This window comes from Podarcis muralis, chromosome 9, assembly GCF_964188315.1.
Source record: "Podarcis muralis chromosome 9, rPodMur119.hap1.1, whole genome shotgun sequence".
Taxonomy (NCBI): Eukaryota; Metazoa; Chordata; class Lepidosauria; order Squamata; family Lacertidae; genus Podarcis; species Podarcis muralis.
In genome coordinates, this window is record NC_135663.1 from 6094935 (window position 1) to 6104129 (window position 9195).

The 9195-nt window shown below is 46.7% G+C and overlaps 1 protein-coding gene across 1 annotated transcript; it reads left to right on the plus strand.

Annotated features, from left to right (window-relative positions):
- Positions 1 to 1038: 1038 nt before the first annotated feature.
- Positions 1039 to 5199, plus strand: LOC114604558 (neurophysin 2-like). The gene is made up of 3 exons (XM_077934603.1): positions 1039 to 1214; positions 3276 to 3477; positions 5050 to 5199. The coding sequence occupies exons 1-3, from the start codon at positions 1092 to 1094 to the stop codon at positions 5085 to 5087; spliced, it is 363 nt and encodes a 120-aa protein (XP_077790729.1). The 5' UTR covers positions 1039 to 1091; the 3' UTR covers positions 5088 to 5199.
- The last annotated feature ends 3996 nt before the right edge of the window (positions 5200 to 9195 follow it).

The window sequence follows — 9195 nt, forward strand, 5'->3', positions numbered from 1 at the left end:
AACATTTACTTCCAGGTTTGCAGTGTTTGGGTTCCAAGTCATTTGAGTACCAAGGCGTTTAAGAACCAAGGTACCACTGTAATTCATTTTCAAAAGCACTTTCCCTGTTACATGCCAGTATGAATAAAGAGCAGAGGTGGTCTATTTTGTTGGAAAAACTGGACACGAAGAAAGGGTTTAATTTCCTTCATGAGTGTAAATCACCCCAAGAATGAGATAAGCCAACAGGCGCATGGTCAGCCAAGCCAGTTGCTATGACAACAGCCTATTGCCACCCATTTAACTGATTCTGGCACATCAGCTCATTGTGTCCGGGGTCTTGTGCTGCGTGTTGGGGTCAGGCTTGTGAAGTGAGGGAGTCTGTTCGGAAGTATTGATTTGGAGTCTGTGTTACGTCTTCAACTGCTGGAGCAGCAGAGATACTTTCTACTGGTATGTATATATCTGCAAAAGCTGTATGTATCAACATCCGGAACTGTTTTACTGAAGCCTTGTCTTCTGCCACAGTAAACGATTGGGACCTTAGGCTGCCTCTGTGGGGTGAGCGGAACTGGGGGCAACTTCTGCTACCTGGGTATCTCACCTCAGATCGCCAAGACATCCCCGTTCCAGAGTTTCCTCCTTGTGCAAGGCAAGTTACTCATCCCCTGGAGTAACGTTGCACACAGAAGCTAAGGTGGCTGAAAATGAGGAAGAATCAGTCCCATCTCCACCCACCGCAATGAAGACCCAACAAGTGCATTTAAAATCCTGCTAATGTTTTGACCTGTTTACAATGGTTTTGTATCTACATTGTAAACATTTCCCATTCTTTTTAAACTTTCTTGTCTTCTTGATTTCTGAGCTTCCAGAAGTATGGCTGTTTTGTGGTGGCTGCAATCGTGGCAGAGGAGGAGGACGCAAAGGGAGGGAGGGAGTGGAGGGGGCGGGGCCAGAGTGAGAGGGGCGGGGCCTCCACCGAGGTCATGATAGAAGTGTTGCGTTGATGCAAAGGGGAGCTATGAAGGGTATAAAGAGCCAGGTGGTCCAGGAAGGAGTCAGAAGCCAGGAGAGGAAGACAGCCTGCGAGTGGGATTTGCAAGCCCACCAAGATGCCTGAGACCTCTCTTCTAGTCTATGTCCTCTGCCTACTCACCTTGTCTTCAGCTAGCTACATCCAGAATTGGCCTTGGCGAGGAAAGAGAGAAGTCATAGAACGCAAAGAATACAGACCGGTAGGAGAGAGAGAGAGGAGAGAATCTCAGTTGATGCACCTGCAAATCTCAATTGATGCGCCTGTCTCCGAAAGAGACTGCTTTTCTGCTCCTTTGCTGGTTCTGGGGGAATTGTTCCAAAGGTGTCTTTGTGTCCCTAATCCCTTTTCTGCTTTGCTCTGCCTCTCAGACCTGTTTGTGCTCTACAGGGATGGAGCACTGCTCCTTATGGAAGAGAGAGAGGTGCTGCAACTGCTGTAGCCAAAGAGTGAAGGAATGCTCCCTCAAGGCTGCAGAGACGACCCTTCCTTTAAAGGACATTTAAAGTGCACCCGCCCCAAATCCTGGGAATGGCAGTCTACCCCTCACAGAGCTACAATTCCCAGGACCCTTAACAAACTACAATTCCCAGAATTATTTAGGTGCTTTAAAGGTGTCCTAAACACACGGGGTGTGCGCTGCTGTAGATTTACATGTCTATATGAGAGGGAGATAAGACAGTAAGCATCTTAGGAAAGACTTTAATTTGGTAATGGTGCAGGGATCTCGAAGCACAGCTTTCAACCTTGAATGCCGGCCCATTTCTGTTGCCTGTGTTAACTGCTGCTCTTCTCTGTACTTCTGTTCCCTAGAGAAGCTTGCAGGGATAGCAGAGCCAAGTGTGGTTGCTTGGGGTTCAGATTTGGCCCACAGCTTGCCACTAACCCATAGGTTAGACATGTGTCAGTATCTTCATTTATCTGTGAGCTGGACATTGTGAAACCCTCGCTTGAGGGAAGCAACGAGGTCATGCTCTGTGCACAACTCATGCACTAGAAACATTGCAGATTAAATTTATAAGCATTTTTCATACCAGCACTTGTACTGAAGTATTTATTCCCTTTTGATGCTCTTTTTCCAAGCTGCATAGCAAGTACACTGCCTTCCTGCAAGACCATTCCTTTGCAAGGGCCTCAATCTATGCCTCAATAATTAAATGTGAGTTCAGTGCAAGCCTAGACATAGCGACTCAAAAGTAAGCCTTATTGAGTTCAGTAGGACTTGCAACCAGGTAAGTAATTACAGGATGGTAAAGTAAAGCAAGGGTGGGGATGCTGAGGTCCTCCAGATGTTGTTGGACTACAACTCCCAGTATCCTCTGGGGTATTTGGCCATGTTCTCTGGGGGTCTGATGTGAGCTGCATTGCAACACCAGCTAGAGAGCGGCATGTCCCCCATCCCTGACTTTAAGCTTCAGCACCTACTTAAAACACTTTTCTTTTATTCAGATGATTTTAATACTTTTTGCAAGTTGCTTAAAGGCTTCATTACAATCAAGCAGGATATAAAATTTGTTAAAGAAATACATATTAATTGGTTGTGATCAGCTTGTTGAGCCAACGTTCACATTTGCACTCGGTTCAAATGAAGATTCCTGGTGTGATTGGAGTAAAAAGAAAGTCCATTTGTGAACTTTGCTAAATAGAAAACAGATTCAGAGAGAGGCACATCACTCTGCCTGGTAGATGTGGTGAGAAATATTAAATATAAAATGATTAACTAATACAATGCCTGTATGAAATGGGGAGAGGGAGAGCAATGTGACCACCTTGAACTCCTTCAAGAAAAGGTAGGATATAAGCGTTGTCATAATCATGATAATGTGCATTAATATTCAGTGTGTCTACCCTGAGTAACGTTAAGTGGGATGTCACCCATGGTGTTTAGACCTAGGACAATATGCTTAGGACTGTAGCCTCAAATGGTTTTCAAAGGGGAATTAGAGAAATCCATCCTGGGGGACAGGTCTGTGTTAGCCAGCATGGTTGGATGAAACCTTCAGCTTCAGAGGTAATATACCTCTGAATACCAGTAGCCAAGGCAGGGACAGGGATTCCCCTGCTTGTGAGGTACCTGGCAGCACCCGGCTTGTTGCTGTGGGACAGGGAACGGTGGTCTGGATGGATTTTCGTGAGCCCTGCTGGATCAGACCAAACACCCATCTAGTTCAGCATACCTGTAGTCACGTTGCCGTAGCCAAACTCGAACTCAGCACCACCCATTCTCTGTCTGTCTGTCTTTCTGTCTGTCTCTCTCTCACAGTGCATCACCTGTGGTCCTGAAATGAAAGGAAACTGCTTTGGCCCCAGCATCTGCTGCGGAGAAGAATTTGGCTGCCTCATTGACACCGAGGAAACTCAGCGCTGCCTGGAGGAAAATGACCTGCCTGACCCCTGCACATCCGGCTGGAAGTGGTGTGGTGAAGACGGGAGATGTGCAGTGCCGGGCACATGCTGCACTGTCGGTAAGGGTATCCGTGTGCGAGAGATGAAGCTCAGCAAGAGGGGGTGCTGGAGAGAGGAAGAGGGGGAATGTGAGTCAGAAAAGTCAAGTGGAAAACCACCGCCAAGGCAAAGACACATTAACTGCTACAATTCATGACCAAGGGTCATTTAGTACGGCCCCTGAAATGCAGGAATCTCAATTAGATCATACAAGACAGAGGACCATCCGACTTACCATTAAAAACTTCCATTGCCAAGCAGCTCTTACGCTCAGAGGGTTCAGCAGCAGAACGTTCTTCCTAATGTTTAGTCAGACTCTCCTGTCTTGTGTTTGAATCTATTGCTTTGGGTCCTGGAGCAGCAGAAAAGAATCTTGCTGCGTCTTCCATGGGACAGCCCTTCAGATATTTGAAGACGGCTCATATCACCTCTCCGTCTTCTCTTCCCCAGGCTAAACATACCCAACACTCCTTCAACCATTCCTCATCAGGCTTGGGTTCCAGACCCTTGGTCACCCTGTTCGCCCTCTTCTGTTTTTTTTTTTAAAATAAATTTTTATTGAAGTTTTAACAAACACCATAGCATAAAAAGAAAAAAGAAAAGAAAAGAGAAAAAAAAAAAGTACAAAAGATAAAACACGTATAACCTCAATTTTTACTTTCTTTAAGCTTACTTTCACGACTTCCTCATACCTTCCCTTTCTGTATTCTAATTTCAGATTCAATTTTCAGCAAATCCTTTCCCTACTTTTACAATAATTTTAGTAACAAATATTTTCTTCCAATTATCCCTTACTGCTTTTAACCCCTTAATAACCAATCCAACATTTTTCTAACCTTCATTAATTCCTGTTCGCCCTCTTCTGAACACATTCCAGCTTGTCAATATTAAACTGTGGTGACCAGAGTTGGACACAATGATCCAGGTTGGGTCTGAGCAAGGCAAAATAGAATAGTATTGTTACTTCCTTTGACCTGGACACTAGACTTCTGTTGATGCAGCTTAGATTAGCATTCACTTTTTTTGCTGCTGCATCACACTATTCTCTCACGCTAAGCTTGTGGTCTACTAAGACCCCAAGATCCTTTTCACATGTTCTACAGTCAAGCCAGGTGTCACCCATCCTATATTTGTGCACCTGTTTATTCCTGCCTACGTGTCAAACCTTACATTATCCCTACGGAAATTCATTTTTAAAAAAAGTTTGGGCCCAGTTCTCCAATCTGTGAAGCTCATCTTCAGTCCTGATTCTCTGAGGTCTTAGCTACCCCTCCCAGTTTGGTGTCATCTACAGATTTGATGATCATCCCCTCTATGCCTTCACCCAAGTCATGTTGAACAACAAGGGGCCCAGGACAGAACCCTGCAGCAGTCCTTTTCTCCCAGGATTGGGAGGAACCATAGGGGAGTCCTTTTGGGCCTCAGTTAGTCAAACAGCTACAAATCCACCTAGCAGTTCACATCCTCTAGCCCACATTTTACCAGCTTCACTGCAAGAATACCAGGAGAGACTTTGTGACCAACTCAAAAGGCTTGCCAGAAGATTAAAGCACAGGAAATTTCATATTTGTTTTTACTCCTCTCTTCCACAGAGAGCTGCACTGAAGATCCGGAGTGCGTACGTCCCTGAAGTCTGCAGGGAGGCAGCCTCCGAAACATCGGTTCTCCAACTTGTATTTCAGAACGCCCTCAGAAAAAGAAGAATCCGAAGAATATCCTAAATAGCGTAAAGAAAAAATAAAAATTTGCAAATGAAATTTGCAGCTGCTCCTCTCGTACATGTTTGCTATGTTCTTTTATTTGGCTAATTAGTAGAAATACATTAGGTGTGCTGCAAAACCTCCGCAGCTTCGCTTCTGTTTTACTCTGCTGGGTTTGGGTGCTCACATGAGCAGCTGTGAGTCCACAGCACCAGGACCTGCTCCTCAAGAATGCTGCGTTGGTGTTCCTGTTACCGGAGGAGTCATCTGAGGGTCCGAGGAGGTGCTGCTATCAGCCAGCTCAGAGAGAGGCTGCCAACATCTGGTGTTGCGTGTTTATAGCACATTCAAATCACTGTTTTTTACTAATGTAGCTGAGTCCCAAAGTGGAGCTTTTCAAACTGAATTCCATTAACTTTGCAGCTGTGGGACACAGAGCTGTCTTTCCCATTGGTGTTAGTGGTACATTGCGCCAGGGCGCCAGCCTCTCTGGGGCACCCTAGAGAGTGGGGGAGCTGCGCAGCTTTGCTGGCAGCCTCCCCTTTCCCTGCACGCCTCGCTAGCTATTTGGCTGGCAGGTGCGCAGCTTCCCTCCCAAGTCTCTGCTAAAGATGGCCCTGCTCCCGGTTGCGCAGCCTTCCTGGGCTGCCTTTTTGGGCGCCTGACGCTGGAGAGTATGTCTGCCAGCACGTTTTCCTGCTTGATCGCCACTGCCCGCTTGATCGGGGCAGTGGGGGAGGCAGAGGAGATTTTCCACCACCCTCTCCCTTGTTTTGGAGTTGCCGGGGGGGGGGGGCGCCGGGGGGATCTTTGGACCACAGCGCCGGATATGCTTAAGACGGCCCTGGTGGGACAGCAGGGATGATAAAATTCTTGTCCTACAAACTCTTGCCACCTTTGCATACCTGAAATTGCGACCATGCACAATCTTTCATTCTGAGGCAGTACAAATGTCTAATGATCTAGGGATGCTTTCCCTTGCTTTCAGACTGATTCATCTTTGGATCATGCAAACTTTGAAGGACGGCTAGGTTGGGACAGGTCAGTAGGTATGTTCCTTGATCAGCATCTGAAAGTGGCTTTAAAGGTAAAGGGACCCCTGACCATTAGATCAAGTTGTGCCCAACTCTGGGGTTGCGGCGCTCATCTCGGTTTATTGGCCGAGGGAGCCAGCGTGCAGCTTCTGGGTCATGTGGCCAGCATGACCAAGCCGCTTCTGGCGAACCAGAGCAGTGCACGGAAATGCCATTTACCTTCCCGCCGGAGTGGTACCTATTTATCTACTTGCGCTTTGACGTGCTTTCGAACTGCTAGGTGGGCAGGAGCAGGGACCGAGCAACGGGATCTCACCCCGTCGCGGGGATTCGAACTGCCGACCTTCTGATCGGCAAGTCCTAGGCTCTGTGGTTTAACCCACAGCGCCACCCGCATCCCTGAAAGTGGCTTTAGCTGGTGGCTAAAAGTGAAAGTGGTTTATCACTTCCCAGATTCTGCACATATTTTATGATTGATTGTCTTTCAATATTATTGAAATCTGCCTTGGTAGAAAAGTAGGATAGGCATTTGTGGTGTGTGTGCATTATTGATAGGCACCCCAAAACAGAGGTGGGGGGGCAGCTCTCTCCCAACCCAGGGGAAGACCTCTTCATCCTTAACAGCTGCATAATCAAGGGGCTGAAAATTAAGCCTTATATGATGAACACTTGAAGGAACTGGGTATGTTTAGGCTGGAAAAGAGGAGACTGAGAGGAGATATGATAGGCATCTTCAAATATCTTAAGGGCTGTGACATGAAGGGGGGAACACGCTTGTTTTCTCCTGCCCTGGAGGGTAGGACTCAAACCAATGGCTTCAAGTTTCAAGAAAGGAGATTCCGACTAAACATTCGGAAAAACTTTCTGACAGTAAGAACTGTTCGACAGTGGAATGGACTCCCATGAGAGGTGGTGGCCTCTGCTTCCTTGGTGGTTTTTAAGCAGAGGTTGGATGGCCATCTGTCATGGATGCTTTACCTGAGATTAGATGACCTTTGGGATCCCTTCCAACTCTTAAGATTCTATGATTCTATGAGAGGTTGCATTCAGCAAGCCCTGATTCCTCCAGACATCCACTTTCTCTCAAGCAGAGTGATGACAAACCAGTGCAAATATTTTTTTGTCTGTGGTCTCATTGTCTCTTCTACTTAAGCAGATCTGAACTAATGTGAATTCATTCCGTAGGTCCATTCTTAACCCGAAACCGTTCTTAACCTGAGGCGCGCTTTCGCTAATGGGGCCTGCTGCTGCCACCGCACCACCGCTGTGCGATTTCCAGTCTCATCCTGGGGCAAACTTCATAACCCGAGGTACTACTTCTGGGTAAGCAGAGTTTGTAACCCGAAGCATTTGTAACCTGAGGTGTTTTTAACCCGAGGTACCACTGTACAGTGATACCTCGGTTTTCGAACGTAATCTGTTCTGGAAGACCGTTTTGATTTCCAAAAAGTTCGAAAACAAAAAACTCAATTTGGAAAACTCAATACAGAGGCCGCATTTTCGACTTCCAAGGCATGTTTGAAAACCAAAGCATTTACTTCCAGGTTTACGGTGTTTGAAAACCGAAATGTTCGTCAACTGAGACATTTGAAAACTGGGGTACCACTGTGTATGTTCACCCAACTAAGGCAGAAGTGGAATCAAAGTACGCACCATAAATCATTCAGCTTTTCTCCCTGTTCAGTGAACTTTAACTCTGGAAAAAGCTATCCCGCGTCTCCAGCCTTTAAGCTAGACAGGAGCAGACAAGGGAAGGAGAAGGGAGGCAGAGCACAGCAGCTCATAGCACAACACGGTGCAAATGAGCCAAGAGATCCTGTGCAAATGAGCCAATGCCCTCCTAATGTGATTAATTTGATGAAGGCTTTGCTCCCATAAGAGAGATCATCACCGCCTGTGAGGTTGCTGCCCCATCCACTGCCATGCTAAAACTAACATCTCTCAAAACATTCTTATTCTAATCATAACTGATTTATCAATCGCCTTCTAAGCTGCCTCCTCAAGGTGATGTGCACCGAAGATTCTGTATTTTTTGCACCATAACACTCACTTTTTTCCTCCTAGAAAGTAAGGGGAAATGTCTGTGTGTGTTATGGAGCAAATGCCTACGGATGGCGGGGGGATCTACTGTAGTCATGAGCAGAGGATCCATGGTTCCCCTTCCTTCCCTCCTCCGTGGCTTGGTTTGAAACAGCAAAGCGGGAGAAGAGCCGCTGAGTGGGGAGAAGAGAGGGACAGAGAGCCTGCTTGCTTTAAAGGAGCAAAGCGGGAGAGGAGAGGAGCCGCTTACACAAGTGTAAGCGGCTCCTGTCCGGTTGGCTCCTTTAAAGCAACCATGCTCTCTGTCCCTCTCTCCTCCCCACTCAGCTCGCTAAATAGCAGCAAAGTTTTTCAGCTTGCTAAGCCGGGGAGGTGTGAGAGAAGCAGAGCCTGCTTGCTTCAAAGGAGCAAAGTGGGAGAGGAGAGGAGCCTTCTCCTCTTATACCCCTCGCCTGCATTATTAGCAGTATCCTTCTCCACCCACCCCACGCGTGTTCCTTCTCCCCTTAAACCCCTCGCCTGCATTATTAGCAGCATCCTTCTCCACCCACCCCACGCGTGCTCCTTGTCCCTTGAGTGCTTTTCCTTCCCTCCCCACCTAAAACGTGGTTACAAAGCATGGATCCACATGGATCCTCAGGATTTTTGCATTGGGCTACTCCAAACTCACCGTCAGATCACATGTCTGTGGCCACAGCATGAACCACAAAAATCATACATCCACTGTTTCGTTTATAATTTTTTTTTTCTTGTTTTCCTCCTCTAAAAACTATGTGATTGTTATGGTTGGGTGCGTGTTATAGAGCGAAAAATACGGTAATTAAAAACAGTTAAAGACGCAAAAAAGCAACAAATGCATTTGAAACAAGACTGAAACCCTGACAAGTTGACACTCTTGGTAAAAATCCACTTAGCCAGCCAGGAAAGCCTGTCAGAACAAAAATGCATTTGGCTGTTTCCAGAA

Coding starts and splice junctions, on each gene's coding strand:
- LOC114604558 (XM_077934603.1), top strand. CDS start 1,092: ATGCCTGAGACCTCTCTTCTAGTCTATGTCCTCTGCCTACTCACCTTG. Junction 1,215..3,275: donor AACGCAAAGAATACAGACCG/GTAGGAGAGAGA, acceptor TCTCTCTCACAG/TGCATCACCTGTGGTCCTGA. Junction 3,478..5,049: donor GGGCACATGCTGCACTGTCG/GTAAGGGTATCC, acceptor TCTCTTCCACAG/AGAGCTGCACTGAAGATCCG.